This window comes from Drosophila tropicalis, unplaced genomic scaffold, assembly GCF_018151085.1.
Source record: "Drosophila tropicalis isolate 14030-0801.00 unplaced genomic scaffold, ASM1815108v1 contig_593, whole genome shotgun sequence".
In the NCBI taxonomy this organism is placed as follows: Eukaryota; Metazoa; Arthropoda; class Insecta; order Diptera; family Drosophilidae; genus Drosophila; species Drosophila tropicalis.
In genome coordinates this window covers 2,752,363-2,773,783 of record NW_027173070.1, presented here as the reverse complement: position 1 = coordinate 2,773,783, position 21,421 = coordinate 2,752,363, and the positions used below count along the sequence as shown (strand labels likewise).

Sequence of the window (21,421 nt, the reverse complement as noted above, 5' to 3'; positions counted from 1 at the left end):
TACACCAATTAACAAAATTGTGGACCAACAACATTAACTTGGCCAAGGACTTCAATCCGAATCAATTCAATTATATATTAAAACATAGATTTTGGATCCTTTTTCAATGTGGCTTAATAAATTTAGCTGTCACTATTAAATATAGTAAAGAACATTAACTTCAATACTGCTTTTAGGAATGACAAAAGATTTTTAAAATATCCAAGAAAAGTACACAAACATTAAATTAAGTACACTAAAATACTGCACATTACTAAGGAGTTGGAAATAAAGCCGTTTATCCATTTATACGGATTCGCTTCACTTTATAAAATCAAAAGAAATAATAATAGACATTATCATTATTTTTCTTTAGTTTACTTTTCATTTTCATTAATTACTCAGAGTGGTAATTATTTAGAATTTAAATAAGATTTACAAATACTGGTTTTACATTTTTTTTCAGCATCAGAGGTAGTAAATGTCTAGAATAGTAAAGGAAAGTCCAATATTAATTGAAAAAGATTCCTAACTACTTATTACTTATCTTACTTACTTTTGTAATCTTAAATGTTACTTAATTTGGATAATTCAGATTCTATTTCTTATCGTTTTTGATTCTTGCTGTTAAGTGTTGTGGTCTAGTATTTGGATTTTTATTTTTGGGTGGCGCTGTCCAAAATGCATTTCATTTTATTTGATTAGATGTTTTCTTGATATTTTGTTTGTCTTCTTGTGATCGTCATTAGAGAGCATGGAGACTGGAGGTTAAGCCCATCTCATTCCAAAGCCATTTCAAATCCCAATAACTCAATAGAAGCAAGTCAGTCAGCAAATAGCAACCAGCAAGAGGAATGATGAGCAAGTAGCTGCCTATACATAGCCATAGAGCTATACTTTTGCCTCCTCCTTCTACTCCGCCTCCTCCACTTGGAGTAGAATACATTTTCTATTTACTTAACTGGCAAACGACTTGAGACTAAAAAGTCTGGAGGCCAACACAAACCGCATATATGAGTATGTATTCTCTTTTTACAGGCTTCTTACTGTCTCCGAGACGGAGACCGAGACTGAGACTGAGACCCAGACGGATGGACGACGCCAATGAAGCGAGAAAAATTACTGTTTGTTGTAGATTTGTAAAGTGAGTTTGTCAACATGAGGCGTGCGCATCGCCGCATCGCACAGATACAAACAAGTATCATTAACGCAATGCCCCGAAACCGTTAGAGAAGAGCGGGAGAATCATCTGTCTTTACCTGGAAGCCGGCAATGTCGACAACGTCGACAACGACGACTCCAAAAAGTCCAAAGACTTGCAAGTATTTTTTCTGCAGAAGTTTGGTCTTGGGGGGGGAGATAGGGATAGATATTGGGGATGGGGCGGGGAGGCGAGGCAAAGTGAAACATCTTGGTTTGGGTAAGGGGATATGTATGTATATAGACATTGTAATTGAATACCTAGGAACCAAACAGTTTGTCTTCATTCTGATACCCTCTCCTAAGCAGAATGAGCCAAGGCGAGCCTCCACTTGACAAAAGAGGGGAATAAGAAAAAAAATTAATAAAAATAATAATAATATTTTGCAATAAATATAGAATTTCAATATTCACTTATTTCTTTCTTTGTTCTTTTCCAGGGTATCCTATAGTTTCCATGTCCTATTTTAAAGCGTTTACTTTTTGTTTTAAACTCTGGACATTTATGGGTTGTTGTCTTGGCTAAAAATGGTGTCCAAGGCTATTTGGGCTCGACTTGGACAAGAGCTGCTCGCTGCTGTGAATGTTGGACAGCAATTACTCATTTATGGTTTGTCTTGTGCATTTTTCTTTCCTTACACAATTTTATTCCTTTTTGTTTCCTTTTTTTTGTTGCCTATTACTATTTGTGCTTCTGGTTTTTGCTTTTTGCCCCATTCTTTCATTCTGATTTATATGCATCATCCCAATCCTGTCCAGAGCAAGTGTGTGTGTACATTGGCATTCGATTCGCTTCTATTTATAAAGATTATGTGTGCAATTAAAAAGAGTGTCTAAGAGATGGACAAGATACGCAAACGAGTTGTGAATGTGTGGCATAGAAAAGGAACTTTATTAATTACCAAGGTTCAGATTAAATTACCATAAGGTATGACAGAAGTTTTTTTGCACCACCAAGTTCAGACATACATACATACAGATATACATACATATGTACATATATAGTAAGAAAAATATTCTAAAATATTTCTTAAAATTACAACTACTATAAAAACCTCATATTATTCTTAGGCAGTTCGAGGTGAATTGTCCTTTGATCTAAAGCTAAAAATAAACGATCCAATACCAACAAATTCTAGAGTTTTCAGACCAATTATCATCATCATGTCATTAATAAAGTCCTGAAGAGTAAGAAGAGAGGAAAGGAGGGGAAAATAGGTGGAATAGGAGGCGAAAAATCTATATAAAGAAAAGGAAATCGTGTTTTTAAAGCTTTACGAATAATTAAACAATACAAATCGTATTCTTTTGAAAAACATTCTCAAAGTTTTTGAAAAAGATTTTCCCCAGTTTTGATAAAGCTTTTCATTGTATAGAAATGATTTCTAGTTATTAAATGTAATTTTCTAATAGTTTTTAGTTTTTCAGATTCTAATTAACAATTAAAACTGAGTTTGACAATTTATTTTCAATATCCTCTTCTTCTTTTATTAAATTGTGGAACATTTTAACCCATAATTTTTGTTTCATTTATTCCTTATCTGCACAAACTAATGGCCCATTCAATTGTTAAACGCATTGATTATTAATTTCATATTTATTGTTTACTTCTTTTAAGCCATTTAATGGGTCCCCCACAGACTTTGAATTTAATTGCGATCCTGATATGGACAGTGTAACCCTAGACCTGTTTAGATCTTACAGTCAGTATATATTTTCCAAAGTGAAACACTAGATGAGTCCGTTTCTCTACATACATACATATGTATGAAATCAATTCGTTTCACTAGATTCGACGACTTCAATCTAATCAATGTGTTTATATAATGGTCTCACTCATTATAATGGGGCCCCAGCCACAAACGTTCCACTTTAATGGACAATTTAGAACTGCTCGACGAAATGTGCTTATCAGTTTCATTTTTGACAGCTTCGAGGTTTTTTCTATTGCATGGAACATATACAGACTTAACCTTTGACCGGAGGAGCTACGTAACAGTTTGTGTCTCCTCTTATCATCTTCGTTGGGCTTGGGCTTGGGCTTGGACTAGGCTGAGAGGCGCGATAAGTAAATTGAATTTTCGTCGAAACAACCAATATAATATTTTTTAATAGGGGAACATTAAAAATAAATGTTTTATACATTTTTTTAATAGGTTTATTTTTGTGTACACGAGAGAGGAAGAAGAAATTATCAGCAAAAACAAATGTTGCAGGGTTATCACGGGGTGTTTGTAGAAATTATTCAGATGTTCCATTTGACACACTTGTGCCATGCATTTAGTTTACTTATTTATGTAATTAACCACAGAGGGAAGGAGCGAAACTTATCAGCAACTGGAACGAACAGCAGTCCCGGTGGCTAGAGGTTTCCATTCCTAATCTCTATCAGACTTCATCGACATCGACCAAGTCGTAGTCGTCATGTACAAGGCACATGAAATTAAAATGAAATACATTCTTGAACTTTGTTGAACCTAATTTTTAAACGAAATTCAAACTCTTGGTGTATTAATTATTTCAACTTAGTTTCAACATAGATAGAGCAACTTATTTTCGATATTGCATGTTTTGCTTTTTAGGGGTGGTGGAGGGGGGAAATCACTTTGACATTTAGTTCAAATAGAAATGGGAACCATTTTCACCATTATTTTCTTTTTTGGCGTCACGCGCTTAAATGGCGCTCCTAAAAACAAAACAAAAACTATTTTTGGTGCTCTTCTTCCTTTCCCCTTCACCCCTCTTTGACGTAGTCTCCTTGGCACAGTGGCTCCTTAGCTGTGCTTAATTTTGTGGTCCAAAATCTGTGAAATCTGAAATGTTTTATACCAATTCGGAAACGAGAACAGATCGCTTTTGTTTATACTTACTTATTTTTCCCCATTTTTACTTAAACTTTTAAACTAACAATAAAACAATACCTAAATGAATTTAATTGAAATTGAGTTTACGCCAGCAAATGTTTTAGAATTGAACCACAGTGCATTGCCTTTGTCTAGCCATCAGCAGCAGAGTTTGCTTTCAGTTTTAGTTTTTAGCATTTTAAGTTTTTACTTTTGTTTCTCTCTCAAACATAGCTAACATTTTTTATAGCAATTCATGTCTCTATGGGACTTGACGACGACTCTTCCTTCTGCCTGTTTGGCTGTTCTATTCTCTAGCCACTGCCTTCTTTGCCACCGTCTCTGCCCCCTCTGGCACCTCTTGGCGCTGTCTCAAAATTGCAACTAACTAAATGCCGCCACTGCATGCTCATCACTTGCAGACATTTTAGAATGTGAGGAGACAGCGGCCAGACAGACAAATGACCCGCAAATGGAATGTGGAGGTGTATATATTCTTATACTATATGTATATTCCTTACAACAATAAAAAGTGCCGAGTTTTGGGTTAATCTCCAGAAGGAAATGGGAGAAACATACGCTTCAGGTGAAGCTTCCGGCTCTTAAGATGTTTTTTCTTTTTCAGGAGATTTCTCTTCTGAGGATGAAGCTTTAGTTGTTGCCTCTTCTCCTGAAGGTTTCTCTCCTGAGGATGAAGCTTTAGTTGTTGCCTCTTCTTTTGAAGGTTTCTCTCCTGAGGATGAAGCTTTAGTTGTTGCCTCTTCTTCTGATTGCGGTGGACCAGCTCCACAATCTTTGTATTCCACGCAAATCCAACAACATTGCGGAAAGTCAATGACTGTCGAAACGCCAGTTTCTGCTTTTGGACAATTTGCAAATGTTGCTGGTCTTTGGCAGCTACAAAGAAAGAACTATTACTAAACACAGCTAACTAGTTATGTCTGCACTTACTAATGTATGAGAGCATCTCCATCTTTATTTTGACAGACATAAACACCGCAGACATTGGGATCTTTTAAGGTTTCACCCACTTTAATTTCACCTTCTTTGGCCACGCAACCATTAGCTATTAATTCGAGGGAGGGGAATAAATTTGAAAATGAGAGTTTTCTGTTTGAAATATTTTTGGATTACCTCCTGGCTTCAATTTCACATAATGTACAAGTCCCATTACAGTTGATAGACCGAACAAAAAATTGCAAATTATTACTAGACACTTCATCTTTGTGGAGGGCAAACAAATTTAATTGCATCGTTCCGATTCGCACTAGCTTATATAGTCGTCTTAGGAGAAAATGAGTGTTTCAACACCTGAATTCAGGGTAAATCGAATGAAAGGGGATAGCCCAATTGACATACCATTCAAACTTCACTCAAATAGCATTTTTGTCATTCAATCGCAGTAACTTTGAGGAATTTGTCAATATTTATACATATGTACATATATAGAATCCTGAGCGATGAACAGAAGTGATCAAGTGAAACAACTTTCTCCATGCGCATACGAGGCAGCTCATATTTTTGGCTACTGCTTATTTTAAATATCATGAATACCACGAAAGGCTATCGAATGGTGAAGGTAAGAGTTACCTCTTTGTCCACCTACCAATTGCAAATATATACACCTGATCACAGAGACACTACAAAGGACAAGGTCCCGCGAATCTCTATGCCGACTTTGCCTCCATTAACACGGGAGCAGGAAGAGGAGGAGGAGGAGAGGGAGGGACATTCAAGCAGGAGGATTGTCATTTAATAAATGCAGGTGAAGCAGCAGGTGTAGGTGGAGGAGGTGTAGGAGGAGCTGCTGGACCCACTGGAGCCGGCAATGGCCAGCAGCAATGTAGTCCTGGCCAAGATGATGCTGGCCGCAAATGTGATGTAAAACAAATCTTTCAACCTGGCGACCCAAAACAAAAGTCCTCAAGCATTGCCATCAAAGCAGCCCAAGATGCAAGAGCCGCAAGTGAGGCCCAAGCAGCCGCTGGCCTAGCTGCTGCCCAGCACATCAAGCAGGAACTCGCCGAGAAGGCCTTCCAATCGGCCAAGGCAGCCGAAGCGGCACTCACAGGCAAGCAAATGGTTGTCGAGCAATTGGAACAGGAAATGAACGAAGCCTCCGCCGTGGTCGAGGAGGAGTCCGCTTCTTTGCAGAGCACAGAGATGAATATGAACGCCGCTGTCGATGCAGCACGTGCAGCTACTCAGCAATTTGAAGCCCTAACCGAACTGCAGAAAACCGCCAAGGATAATCTGGCCAATATTCAAACCGTCGCAATGGGTTCGCAGCAAGAAATGGCTTCGAAAACTCAACTACTCGAGGCAGCCAAAAACCGTGTAAGTTTGCTCCAAAAACAATTGCAAAGTGCTCGCGAAGACTTTGAGAAGACAAAACAAGCCGCTTACAGGGCAGCTTGTGCTGCGGTTGAAGCCAAACAGAAGGCCTCCTCGAATGCCACTTTCAGGCTACGTCGACGAAGTCATCGTCGAGGTCGTAGACGAGAGGGGGTAACGGATGAGAGGCAAGGAGCTAATGCTGGCCAAACTTGAACAAATGTTTTTTTTTCAACTTGTATGTTCATATATATATTTTGTATATTATATATTTTGTTTTGTTCTGTTTAAGCTTACAAAAAGTGTGCAAAGAACCTCAAGGGAGGTACTGTTAATCCTCGCTTAAAAATATTTTCATATTCAAAGACAATTTGTCACCAAATTTGCTATTTTAGGTAGTAAACATAGGAGAATGTGTTAATTATAATTATTTACTCTTAAAAATAATATAAGTTACTCCAAGTTTGAGGTATAGAATCTAGAAGTAAAATTTCCAATCTAAAACTTCCCTATCTAAGACAAGTTTTTAATAACCAAACCAGGAATGAAGAATAAAACCTATAAATTACCTTTTAAACTGTTCAAATTGTGTAATTGGAAGAACGCTTACTCGTTAACCCTTATTTCTTCCCTAAAATTACAATTTTGTTTTCTCAAAATCAATACCTAAGAAAAGCTTTGTAGAATTTCAAGAGGATTGGTCTTGACCGTTCGAATACCAACATTGTCAAGGTTTCAAATCAAGCTTCCTTATCAACTCTCTTAGCTTGAGGCATGTGGCTTTCGAATCAAGTTTTATAGATGAAAGTTAACTCTCAAAACAAATAAATAAATTCTTAAAAAAAACCCTGAACTACAGCTGTGAACAATCTTTTTGAGAGAGTTTTGTTACAATTCTTTATGAAAAAGTTGTGTAAATCATAAATATTTACACTTGAAGTAGTAAACTATGATCCCCAGCCATATCGAATAACAAATTGAGTTTTTTCTTACCTATATAAGGTAGTAAATCAACAAAACGAATCACTTATAAGAATGAAGTGCTTTTTGATGGTTACTTCCCTGTGGATTGTAACCATTAACGTTTACGTTTTTGTTAACGCCTTGGTTCACTATGAGAAACTCGAGGCAGGCAGTAAGTTTACACTCTCCGGGTACTTATAGAAGAATATTTCTTGAATCATTGTTTCTTTATAGAAAATGGTTGCAAAGGAAAAAGCGGTGAAATTGAAGTGGGTGGCACTCAAAAGGATCCCAATGTTTGCGGTGTTTATGTATGCCAAAACACAGCGGGTGATGCTTTGATCCACTAGTAAGACGCAATATTCCCAGGGCAGAGGGTTTTAGTAATGTTCTTGTTTTTGTCACTTAGTTGCCAGCAACCGGCGGCTTATCAAGATTGCGATGAGACCGGAGTCTCCACGGTAATGGAGTTTCCCATGTGCTGTTGGCATTGCGTAACTTATGTTGACTGTGGGGTAGAAACCCGTAAGAAACGTCAGGATCCTTTGAATGAATCTAGCTACCTTCGAGATAAGATAGATCCTGATGAAGTTGCTCAATACCAAGCCCTAAAGGCAATGCTCTGTTAAAGGTCAAAGCAAAGAAAGATGTCTTTCTCTCTCTCTCTTTCTTTCGCTCTCTAAACTCAATAACTTTTGAAATAAATTCATTTTGGGTATTATACACCTCATTTATTTTGTGGCAATACTCTGACCCAAATACACAGAGAACAAATTGAGTCAGAGCCCTCAAGGATCAGAAGTGATACATATATAATATAAGTACATATGTATCTGTAGGTACATGCATGTGCATTTCTGGTTTTTTTTTTAATTAGCCGCCTCCGGGGCCCAGTTGAAGTTGAGAAAGGGCCGCGAAGCACTCCTCATCTTTTGGTTGTTGTGGTCCTTCAACCCGAAAATGAGAAATTAAAAAAATATAAAAAACGAGGGAAAAGAGACATGCGTACATGCGTTATAAGAAGACGGAGAGGGCAAAAAAAAAAAAAAACAACATTGAGAACCGGACTTGACAAGCTACTACTAACCGCCCGGGTTGGCGGGGGGTGTGCGCTCATTTTTTCGGGAATGGAATTGGGATTGAAATGGGATGGGATTGTGTTCGTTTTGGGCTTGAAACGGGAAAGACAAGTAAAGACGATGACGACGACGGCGACGACGATGAGGATGAGGAGGGAAGGGAGGAATTTAACGCAAAATCAGGAAAAAAGAGGGTCCGTCTTCATCTTCGCCTTCGTCCAGGCAATTTGTGAGTTGCGGCCGTGTTGATGACACTCTGTGAGAGCCTCTACCTCTCTAGACTCGCATCCTCGCAATCCTGATAATGATTTGCCATCATTTTAATGAACTGTGGAATACGACCCAGGCTAAAGGCTAATGAGACAGACTCGACTAGTTTTTTTTTTTACTCTTTGTTTCCCAAGTGCCTCTAGAAATCAATGATACCCGCATTTCAATTACAAACTAATTGTAGAGTGCCCATGACCAGAACGAACGCTTAAAAAGTCCTCTTCTTCCTTCCACCTTCCACTCCTTTCTTATTAATTGAGTGAACATGTCCATTTTTGGACACATATCAAAGAAGAAGAGCGATGCAGACCCAAAGTGATCATAAGAAATGAAATCAAAGAAAAGTAAATCGAAAAGAAAAATATCAAAGAAGCTACGCCGAAGTTTCAGTACGCTTGCACTCCTTGTCAATAATACTTTTGCATGTTCTATGTAATCCATAAACTCTCACTCTGTCTCTTTCTATATAGTATCGTATCATTTGGCACTAAATGATATAGTGGGACGATCTTTCTCTCACCCGGCTTATAAATAGCGTAAATATCAAGTTTCATCTCAGTATCTTTCAATTTTCATTCAGTTTCTTATGCTAATCAAGAACAAATGGAGCGCCCTACCAACCTGCTGGAACTAGTTCGTTTCTATAGAACAAATGGACCAAGTGGGCAATTCTGTGATGATACTGGAAGATGCAGAAGCAGAAACAGCTGCAAATAGTTAAAAGTTATGCCGCCTTTCGAAAAATTTGATTTTAAACGTTAATTTGAATAATTAATTCTTATTTTTGTTTAATTGAACGACTAAAATATTAAATCAAAAAACATCAAAAACCATCAGAAATTTCGAAATACATATGTGCTATCGGTAATCTGTATCGAAAAGTAGAAAATTTTTCAACATTTCTTTTGGTAGATTTATAAAACAAATTGTATCAAAATCTTTAGTAATTGCTGTGACATGTGGGGTCGGAAACGTCTGCGTTACAAACAAATAAGCAATCTCATAATACCTTTGGCAAAGGTAGGGTATAAAATATAAAAACCATGCGGTCGAACATGAGTGAGATGGCATGCAAAATGTGACACGATGAAAGCCAGCAGAGCAAGCAGGATGGTGCTAGTCAGAGGGGACGAACGAGCTAATAGAAATGCGGCGACGTCGGCTGCGCTGTTGCCGTTGCTTTTAACAGAGTCTGTTACGAGTCTGTTTGTGTGTGTGTGCGTAGTTGTTGCTGCACTTAAAATATACCCTTGCAAAAAGAGTATAATTATTTTGGTCAGAAGTGTGCGACCATACAAAGTATATATGTACATATGTACATAAATGTAGTCTGATCAGCACGATGCGTCGATGTTATATGTATAACATCGATATGTATGTACATATAGCCATTGATCGATTGTCCGTCGATATGCAGCTGCTGTATATCTCGGACTCAGGCAGATCGGCTCACTATATAAAATATCGCCCAGACAAACGGCAATACTTTCTCAAAAACTTTTTAGACAACACGTTTTTCTACTTTTTTAAGGGAAGAGTAGCAAAATACCCTTGAAAGAGTATACAGTCTTCGCCACGGTCGAAGTTAGCCCCGGCCCTCTGGTTTCAACTTCAATTTTCCGTTACAGAGCTCCCCCAACCACCCAATTTTTCGGTTTTTGTGGGGTATGGGGGATGGTATCCACGAGGCCTCGATTTAAGAGCGGAATACTCTTCGATATAGTCGATCGGTAGCCGCGCGTTCTAACGGATGTGTACAACGGTTCTTCGCAAAACGGAAAAACACAAAAACTAATTCTATCGGGCGACGGCATTTTCGGTTTGAGAACTTTAAAATTTCTATTAGAACTGTTTCAATCAAATTTCCTATAGAAAGTTGGTCAAAAAAACTTTTATATTTGATTCTAATTTTTGATCCTCACTGTGTACGAGTGACTCTTGTGTTGATGATGATGTGTGAGTGTGTGTGTGTTAAAGATGGCTAATTAACACCTTCAACTTTCGGTCAGTGGGGATTAACACGCGTGTTTCACACATTTCCGTATTGTGGCCACCAAATCCGTAATGCCTGAGGGGTTATCCGCAAAATTGGCGCGTTTTACACGTGTTCGCCTTCTGGCTGGCTCCTCATCCGTCCATCTTCTCCACAGTCATGACTCACAGATTCGAAACGTAAAGCAATTAAGCAAATTTATTAAATTCATTAACATAGAAATAAAATAAAACAAACCTTAAAAAATATAAACGAAGAAAGAAAAAAGCAAAACCAAAAAAGAAAACAAGAATTGGTGTTAATGAAAGCTGCGACGGGGAAATTTTTCAAACACCCCAAATACAAAAAAAAAAAAAAAAACAAAAATATAAATGTCAGTGAGTTCTAAAAACGAATTGACATGGACGGAAATAAAACTTCATGTCATGGTTTTATAATGAATACAAAAAAACTTCCAGCAACGACAATTTAATGCCATAATGAGGAATCAGATGAGTAAGCAATGGAGTGCAAAGGTAATCCATATGGGACACGGGCAGGTATCAAATTTAATGACTTGGTCAAAAGAAAAAACCTTTAAATACACGAGGAATATCAAATCAAAATCTTATTAATTTACTTTTCTAAACATTTATAACATTTTGCTGTGGAAATTGTGCCAAATTTAGACAAGATTTATGCTTGTTTTCCCATATGTTTTCAAATCGCAAGACTATTCAAATCTTTTGATTCCAGAATTTGTTGTTGTTATGCAAACGATGCAGAAACAGCGAAATTTGGAATATTAAATATACAATTTTTAATTGCCTAAAATTTAATCTTTCTTCAATACATTTTTTTCTTATTGACTCGTGTTTTTAAAATTCTTTAAAAAAGGTTTCTTCGTTCATGGTTTTTTTTGTATAAGTTATCAAGTTTAAGCAGTTTTTTTTGACTATAATACTTTCAAAAACGCTTCAGGAATTACATAAATTTTTTCTCAAAATTTACAATAATTTGTATGCTCAATTTGCAAAGGAAATAAAAATATGTTTGATTGTATGAGTATGTAACGTATTTTCAGCACATGATTTACAAAAGAAAAAAAATAAAACATGTGCTTCTTTCCCTCCTTTTCGCCTATTTCCGTTTTTTTTTCCACAAATTTCAATTTGATTAATCAATGAAACACCACATAAAAAAAAACACAGTGCGGGCGGAGCAAAAAGGGGGCGTGTTGGATGCTGCAGCTAATTGATACATATGCAAGACAGTTTGTTGGGAGAGAGAGGCGAGGCAACCCTCAAAATGACCGTTACAAAAGCCCCAAAATAAAAACGAAAAAAAAATCAAAAATTGAGGGGAAAAAAAGCGACAAACGTGAGCGAACATGTTGCTTGACAACGCGATTTAAGTTGTCGCAAAGGGGAAATCGAGCTGAAATTTGATTGGTCTGTTGTGAAATGTTCGACGCATTTGTTCGATGTTCGACACATTTGTTCGATGTTCACCCATTTCGCTCGATGTTGGATTCAAATTTCGTATGAACGCGCAAGTTGCATCGAAATATGAAATAGTTTGGGCATCTGGCCACTCTATTTTGTTTTTGTTTTTCATTTCTTTTTTAACGGTCGATCGCGACGGGTGTGTACAAAAAAAAAAAAAAAAAACCGGGCGTTTTCGATGCATATTTCCGGTGATCAACAAAAAAAATATATATATATATAAATAAAAAAGTTGAATAAATGTATAAGAGTGTGCGAATATGTGTGTGCATGGAGTGCTCGTGCCTGTGTATGTGCGTGGCGCCAGAATATACAAAATAAAACAAATAATGTCTAAACATCAATAGATTTATTTTTGCAAGTATTTTATTTTGCTATATTATACAATTAACATGCTTATTCACGAGGTAGGCGTTGCTTCTTCCACTCGATCTGTCTCTCTCTCTATCTATCTTTTTCTTTGCGGTACAAAGTTAACCTGTTGCTGGACCCCAATACTAAAAAAATATAGAAATCCAAGTCCAATAGAATCCGCCACACACGCACACAGAGACAACAAGTGACAAATAAACCCAAAAAAGAAACTGTTAAAAATATTTAGAAGTGCAAACATCATGAAGCAAATAAAAGCTTTTCCGCTTCGACATTTGACGAAATGAAATTCTATGTAATCCACTTTAAGTCAAAGATAAGTTTAATCAATGTGCTTTGGTTTCAGTGCATTAACGTCTAACGATCGCTTACGATAATACAATCGAGGAGAAGGACTTTTAGTCCGTCGTTCGGTCGGTCGCTTGAAGAGTTTACGATTATTTTTAACATTCTTTCATTTGCCCTCTTATCGTGTATCGTGGTCAATGTTCCAAGGTTTCTCTACTTTACTTTACCCCCCGGCTGCCGTTGATAAAAGACAAAGAAATACGAAAACAATTCAAATGAAATTCACTTAAAAAAAGAACAAATTAATGTGTTGCCGCCGCTTGCAAAAAGATTCTTCTTGCAAGGACATCTGTTCACATCTTACCGGGCAGCATTAGATTTTGTACTACAGATATCTCTAATACTGTCAGGTAAAGATGTCGTCCGTGTCCTTATCCATCATAAATCATAAACGACGACAAAAAAATCTACCAAAAAATAAAACAAGTTTTCTTCAATTTCAATTGTGCGTGTGTACAGAGTTGGAAAAACAGATCACAAAAACGAGAACAAACCACCAGAAGCGGAAGAAGGGAAGGAAGGCCAAAAAAGGGTCAGCTGGGGTGAAGAGAGGGGGGAATACGGCGGACTTGAACTAAAACCATTTGTGAATGATGATAATGACGACGACGACGATGATGATGTGGACAAGCGGCAGAAAATTGGTCATAAATTCTTCTTTTTTTGCAGCATTTTTTTGGATGACATCAGTGAAAAGAAAGAAGAAAAAAAAAGAGATCGTTGCTGACGCCGCTCCCTCCATATACATACATATGCCCTCCCCTTCTTCCTCCCTCCCTCCCTCCGTCAATTCACTCCTATGAATTCTACATCTACATATGATGCGAGTGTGTGTGTGCAGGTAAACACATATTATAGAAAGACAACGCACAGAAGAGAAGAGTAGAACCTATAAAAAATATATTTTATGATTCCGCTTCTTATTATTTCTTTTTGTCGTCTGAGCATTTAGCGCGGAGGCTGCTAACTGCCGACTGTCCCTGTCCCTGTCCCCCCCCTCTCTCTCTCTTTTCCACTCTTCATCATTTGCCCATTCATTTTGCTGGTTTTCTTAATTTCTTCTTTTTGCAGGCACCACCATCACACACACACACACACACACACATACACACACTCACTGTCACAACAATTTAGTGACAAAAATTCACATTTTTATGATACTTATCCGAAATAAATTTACGACTTATAGTTAACTAGCCAAATGACTGGCAGGTTAGAGAGTTTCGTTTTTGAATACAATATGCATATAATGCAGGATTTGTGACTATAATAATAAATCTGACTAGGCATGGATTAGCATAAAATCAGATGTGAAGACATTTCTAGTAGCTTAAATAAAAAAGAAATTAAATGACAATATTCATGAGATCTTGTCTTTAGGTAGGAAACTATGTAAAGTCCAAAATAATGTCATGAGATCATAAATGTTAAAAATCTATTCTAGAGAGGATTATAAAAATACTTTCAAGTTAGTATTTGTTAATATTTAGTTTAAGGAACTTGTGTTTTTGTAGGTGCAAACCAAATGAAGCTGAAGATAAAGTTTTGAGATCAGAAATGTTAACTATCTATTCAAGAGAAAAAAGTAAAAAAGATTTTCAAGTTGATTTTTGAATATTTTAACAATATTTTTCTACAAGGTCTTTTGTTTAAAAAAGAAAAATCTTTGCAAAGAAAAAGAAAACCCCTTGATATTAATTTAAGAAGAACACTTCTACATGTTATAGAACTGTAATACTGGGAGAAATTAATTGGAATAATCACATTCAAATATGTATATTTAAAGTTTGTTTATAAAATTATGGGATAAGAACTAGCAGAATCTTAAGTTAGAATCTTTAAATAAGTCGAAAATGCTTGGGAAACGAATTTTTCATGCATTGTAATCCAACGATTTTAGCCTCATAATCAAATTTCAACACTCTTTCAAAAATGTTGTAATAAATTTTAGGATTTAAATAAGCGTCAAGACCAATAAAAACCTTAGGAACATCATAAGTTATACAATATATCTGTCCCGAAAAAATTCAAAAGAATTACCGGTAGACAAAACCTTTAAGTATTTAAGAAAATATTTGTTCTAATTTAGGGATTTGGAGTTAAGAACCGAAAGCTCAGGAAAAATTGCAAAGAACCTGTGAAATTTTCAATTACTAAGAAAGAGATCAGTACTTAAAAGAATGGGAAAGATAACGAAATTTTCCTTGACAAAATATTAGGTGATAATCTTAGGATTTGAAAAGTTCTGCGACAGGCAAACTAATTCTTAAAGATTCGTAAGTAAAATTAGTGATTCCCAGTCCAGTCCAGTAGTCCAATATTGAGCTAACAATCGAAACTGAGAGTTTCAAAAAATACTTAAAAAATGCTAGAGATTTTAAACAAAAGTAGTACGAAAATCTTTGGGTTTTAAAATTAGTAAGTACTTTAATCTGAAGCAACATTACTCAATACTAAGCTTAGTAATTTAGCTATATGTATGTACATATGTATGTATATAGTGTGGAATTTGTTGAAAATATAGATTAGATAGATATAGCAGATAGTAGTGAATGGGTACGTTGAAAGAGCCATCATTAAAACGAGGGAAAAATATTAATAAATGGCAAAACCACTTAGCCGTCTATGCCGCCAATACATCTTGTAACCTCGATAATTTCCATCAAAATTCTTTCATTTGAATAGAGTAAAAAAATGTATTTCAACATTTAGTGCACATATTGACAGGCGAGAGAGCAAAAGACAGGAAAAGTGTCTGAGATGAGGATCGGGGGAAGTTGCCTCATCTCTCTCGAGATAACATTGTGGGTATTATACATTGAGGGCACTCATCAAACATTTCACACACAAAAAAAAAAAAAAAAAAAAAAAAAAAACAAATCCAACATTAAATATTAAACCTTGCTAAAGCGAGTGCCACTCAACAAATACAACACAACTAAGGCAATTGTCAAGAACTGCCCATAAGAAGAAGAAGAGCACCAGGCTGAGGTGGAGGACCAGACAGAGGTGAAGTGTGTATATATGTATGTATGTATGTACTTGGAAGTCAGCGTATACATACATATGTATGTACGGAGGTCTCCAACCACAACGAAAGACGAAGAGATATATGGCACATGGTTCTATGGATCGTAAACGGTTTACAGTGCTTTTAAATTTTACAGTGGTACCCCCTATTATATTTTGGGGTGGGGTTGGTTGGGGGTTAATCTAATCAGGAAAAAAAATATAGACGAAAGTCTATATGGGGCATTGCAATGTATGTTAGTTGCGGTCAATTCACCACAAGGCGGAACGACTTCGACACAACAAGAAAACGTAACCAGAACGAATATAAACACCTGTTAATGAACTTAGGAGCGTTTCTAATGAAATCTATTCCATCTCTTTCTTCGTCTCTCTCTCTCTCTGGCTCAGTATCTCCAGATCGGTTCTGAACTGTTGTTGGGTCGTAAATGGCGCCAGCATTTAAAAGGTTCTTACCATAATTAAATGTGGTTTAAATCAATTAAAATCCAATAGAAGTAATAGCAATACCTACAGTATATACTATATACATATATGTATACATATCTCACCACATACTAAATAATGCATATAATTTTCTATGGAATTGGTAATTAATTGTAAATGCCTCTTAAAATTAATTAGGTTTTGTTCATTGCCAAGTCGAGAGAGAAGGAATTAATCAACAATTGTTAGAATTTTGTTTTCTTCTTTTAGAACTTGTATTTTTGTTAAATTCTTTTGTTAGGTTACGATTGTTTAACTGTTTTTTTAAGGGGATACCAAAAAATATTTAACTAGCATGTAAAATGTAATAAACAAAAATTATATGTAAGTATTAAAAATACTTAAGCTAAGGGCAATATTTTTTCTGAAAGGGTTAAGAAGGGTTTTTCAGAATAAATTCTTTAAATTTTTGTTCGCTTAAGTAAATTAAAACCAAACATTTTTTGACTTTTTTATTTATTTCGTAATTTATTTATTAATAACCAAACCAGAAAGTAAAAAAAAATGGTTTCTTTGCAACAAAATCACTAAGTGAACAAAAAATTCAATCTATCGACAACTGAAATAAAGATTATTTTGTAATTCCTATAACAAAAGTCATGAATAATTACTTAAGTTTTGATTAATAAATAAACGTATATTTATTTTTTAATAAAATCGTTAAATTTAAAAATAGTTGTTTCTGAATTTCTGGTTTAAAATAAATTAAATGGTTTACATGTTCTTAAAAAATATGAAACTAGTGGGTAAAATTGCATTAAATTCAAAAATTATAAACAGACAATTAAAATATTGGCTAAATTTCAAATGTGTATATTTACCTATAAAGTCTAATTTATAGACAAATATTTGTTAAATTGCCTGAAGTGAATTTACTTTGGTTTACTTTGTACTTGTTGAATAAAGTTGTTTGAGCTAAAAGAATTTCAAGAATGTAAATGTAACGACCTTGTTCAAGGTGACAACCAAACACACACACACATTGTATATATCCAAAACTAGTTACCATAAATAACTGACCAGACTAAGCCCACAAATATGAAATTTGTTGTGTGTTACGTATAGAGTAATATTCGTGATTTCATAATGCCTCTAAACGATTAGCAAACTTAACTTTTGGACTAATAAAAAGCAAAGTCACCATCAATTTCATGAAATGATTTTTGAGGGTAAAAATGTAGTGCAGAGTATGGCCTGTAGTAGTTTGTATAGGGCCCACAGCCAATCTAGAGTTTAAATCGAGCAATAGACCAGACCGACACCCACTTCAAAACCACCTCCACCACCACCATTACCAGCAGCAGCAAAATGAGAATGAGAATGATTGTATCGATTACGTGGTGTTAATAAAATGTGCTATGCCAGCGACCACAAACAAGCCCAAGATAATGCTGCTACCCACCGAGCCCTAGCCAACAGCTCTTTGAATCTGTCTATTATTAATTTCATTTCATTGCATATCTCCCACACACACACTCACATACACCGACACTCAGAGAGAGAGGTTCACTTGAGGTTTAAAAATTTCAAATAATTTTCCATATGAGATTCTGTATATATTACTTTGAGTTTACCTTTCCTGACAATGATGATGATGATGACCCATTTGACTTGTCTCTTTTGATTATCTGTGGTATAACCCAGTTTTGTATTGGACTAAGGTTTGATTTGACGAAACCCATAAATGTATATATAATACTATATACAGTATTATCTCCACTTGAAGCCCACATGGTCACATATCGGCGCCCTGGTTGAAGGCACTCGAAAAAAAGTAAAGTATCTAATCATAAAAACTCAATTCTAGAGTATCTAATCAAATTGAAAACCTCATAAGTGAAAGAATATCTAATCACGAAATGAAATTTAACTATATATAGTTAAGTCATACAAGGACCACGACATATGGTCAATTCTGATTAAAGATGAATAACTATTTCACCAAGAAGTTTAATTAAAGACCAAGCTAAAAGAGTCGTGATTCTAAAAGGTCATCAAATGGAATGCAGAAAAAGAAACTCTCGAATGGGTCAGTTTGTTATTGCAGGAACATAGATTTGATGAGTCGACTTTTTGTCTTTAGACTAGGATTTAGTTATTTAGTGACAACTTCATAAAAAGTTTAAAGAAATCTGTTTGTTATTTAAAAAGCAAAACTTGGCGATCCTAAGTCACCTCTCTTAAGTTGCGTCTTTAAGTTTAGAATTTTGGAACTTTCTTGATTTGGTTCAGAACGGAGACAGCTTTTGATCTTAAGAAAGGAATATAAATATGTATATTCATAGCAACTCATTCTCATAAGAGAATGTAAATTCTAGATCATTCTATTCGTTTTTGTTTCGTTAGATTACAGTGCCCACTCATTTATTTGAAGTGAGTTTTCAAATTCATTCAATCCATTCATTGTTAGCTTAAAATTAAATCACAACTTGTAACTTTTGAACTGGTCAACTCTTTAAATTAAACTTACTTTGTTTATTTCTTGTGATTTATTTAACAATTCTCTATTTATATCAAAACTTTCAATTATTGACACTGGACCGCCTCCGTTTATTTGGGGGCCCATAAATTTCAATTATGCTACAAAAAATAAAGAGTAAAAATAAAAATTGAAATCAAAAAATTGTACGTACATCGTAAATAATGATAACAAAAGAAATGCTGGAAATGCTTAAGAATAAACGTGAACTTACACAGATTTTGAAAGAGTGAGTGAGTGAGTGAGTGAATGAATGAATGGGCGTAAATCAATTTCAAAGGCTACCAACAAAGTAATCAAGCCACATAGATTATTAATTGGAACGAAATCGGCCGCGGCGGGTTATGTCAAGTCACGCAGTTAAACCAGTCAACCAACCAACCCAACCAAGGGAACAATTAAAAAGGGAAAACCTTTTTGGAATGATGCACACACACACACACACACAGACACAGACACACACACGCCTTAAAAGCATTTGATAATTTCAATTAAAAATGCAATCCAATGAACAACAAAATTCAAAGTTGTCGCGTCTAATGAACTTGCCTTGTAAAAATGTATCAATACGATGAGATTGCCCTTAAAACTCTAAAACATTTCTTTCTTTTTTTTTTTTTGCTTGGGTCTCTCTTGGTTTTCCTCTCTTTCACTCCTTTTTGTGCATAAATTAGTTAAACACTAATTTCCAATTCCGATTTCAGTCATGCAAATGTTAATTGACCACTTAAGTTAAAACTTCATAATGATCGTTAATAATACAGACCAGACCAAGCGGAGCGAGCCTCCTCCCTCGGTTGTTGTTGTCCCCCTTTTTGGTTTGACTTGACAAAAACTGTAACCGGCCAAAAAGAACAGGTTGAAGCTTAACTAGCCTTAACTCTAGTCAAGTCCAGAAACTCGTAAAAGATATGCAACCTATACATGTTTAATATGTATGTATACATATAGTTAGTTATTCAACCTCTACTAAAAACTAAACATATCCACACAGAGTGTTTCTACTAGTAGTTTTTTTACAGCTGCTGGGGATTCTACTCCATGTGCCAATGGTTGTTGGGTCGTCGGTGGCGACTACGATCATGATGATGATGATGAGGCGACTAGCGATCAGCGAGCATGTGAAACCTGAGAGTGAGAAGGCCTTTTGCCTTTGAAGAGCCTCAGGCTCTTAACTGTGCATTAATGATCTTTTCTGCTAGCTCATTTATATAGTATATACATTTAGTCGTTTTTCTTAGTTTTTTTTTTGTTTTTCTCATCTTCTCTTACTTTTAATGTAGCGCAAAAATATTTCACAGGGCATATTCATTTTAAAGAGAGAATTGTTGGCGTCAAAAGAAAGTGTAACAAATGTATTCCATTTCATGATCCATGATAACAAACCGTTTGCGTTTTAATCTCAGATTCCTTTCTAGTTGATCCGATAATTTGAAGTTAACATCTGCATGTTTTTCAATATTTTTGAATTTTTAGCCTTATTTTAGGGTCTTCAAACCTTTTAAAATTTTAGACTCACATGTAAATATTCCAAATTTATTTTTTAGAACTATTAACAAAAAGGTTTTCATAAGAAAGATAATAAGTTTTTAATTATTTTCTCCAGAGTAAACGAAAATAGGTTTTTTTTTGTTCGAAAACCTATTTATTTTTAGTCAAAGACCAAACACTAACTGACTAACAGTTTATCTTAATTGATCAAAACACACACACACACGAACACACCTTTGAGGAGGATGAGGAGAAACCTAAAGGTAAGTCCCGACTCATGGTTCATAATCAAAGCCAATGAAGTTATTTCCTGGCAGAGCCCAAAAATGAAGGAAAACAATCCAAATATAAAGTACTTGGCTTGCCTATTAACGCCCATTTATCAACAAGGATAGAAGAGGAAGGCAACTAGTGGCGACTCGTGCCAAACCCCAGTAAAAGTGCTTCTATGCCCCCTGCCACATGGCCACATCCGTTCAATAACAATAGTAAAACTGCTGCGCCATGGTAGACAATTGGCCACCAAAAAGCACCCAGTCAGCCGTCCAGCCAAGAGTTAGAGTCCCTGCTGGGTCTGCGGCTTTGACTCTGGCCTAGCGCAACTAACTTGCTTCACTTGGGCCACAGATAATTGAACCTGCAATTTCAAGGTTTACTTATCCGTCCTTCTATCTCCCCCCTCATTCCTTACTCAGCTACTGTGTGAGTCCAAGTACACTAGGAGAAAACTTTACGAAACTTTGATTTAAAAAGGAACTTAACAAGGATGAATATTTCATTAAGTTCAATTAGTGAGATTTTTGTTTAAATGAAAGTAAATTAATTTTATATAATTTTGGTCTAAGTTGCTTCTGATTTTTATCCGTGTATTAGTTGGACGCCAGGTCTTTAGCGACGGCATTTGGCATGCGCGGGAATTGCATCGCTCCGTTGATCACTGATCAACATTCTCGAGTGCTTCAAATTAGCATTGTTTGTGTGCAAAGAAGATCACTGAGCTTTTTGGGTTTACAAAGAAGAAGTAGAGGGGAGGAGAAGGAGAAGGAAGAGTACATATGTTATTAACTTTT

The 21,421-nt window shown here is 35.7% G+C and overlaps 1 protein-coding gene and 2 long non-coding RNA genes across 4 annotated transcripts in view; 2 read left to right on the top strand and 1 right to left on the bottom strand.

The window, feature by feature from the left end:
• LOC137577574 (uncharacterized) overlaps positions 1-21,421 on the bottom strand; it is a 122,127-nt gene that overhangs the window by 82,759 nt on the left and 17,947 nt on the right. The gene's annotated exons all lie outside the window — the stretch shown is intronic.
• Positions 5,419-6,623, top strand: LOC137577339 (uncharacterized protein CG45076). The gene is made up of 2 exons (XM_068290773.1): positions 5,419-5,601; positions 5,658-6,623. Exons 1-2 carry the CDS (start codon positions 5,518-5,520, stop codon positions 6,570-6,572), a joined length of 999 nt encoding a protein of 332 aa, XP_068146874.1. The 5' UTR covers positions 5,419-5,517; the 3' UTR covers positions 6,573-6,623.
• Positions 7,397-8,042, top strand: LOC137577950 (uncharacterized). Its single transcript, XR_011032511.1, has 3 exons — positions 7,397-7,491; positions 7,554-7,668; positions 7,729-8,042. It is a non-coding gene; the product is annotated as an uncharacterized lncRNA (long non-coding RNA).

What these genes read in the sequence shown, in the direction of transcription:
- LOC137577339 (XM_068290773.1), top strand. Translation starts at nt 5,518, where the DNA reads ATGCGCATACGAGGCAGCTCATATTTTTGGCTACTGCTTATTTTAAAT. An exon ending in AAGGCTATCGAATGGTGAAG is followed by an intron (nt 5,602 to 5,657) that starts GTAAGAGTTACC and finishes ACCTGATCACAG; the next exon opens with AGACACTACAAAGGACAAGG.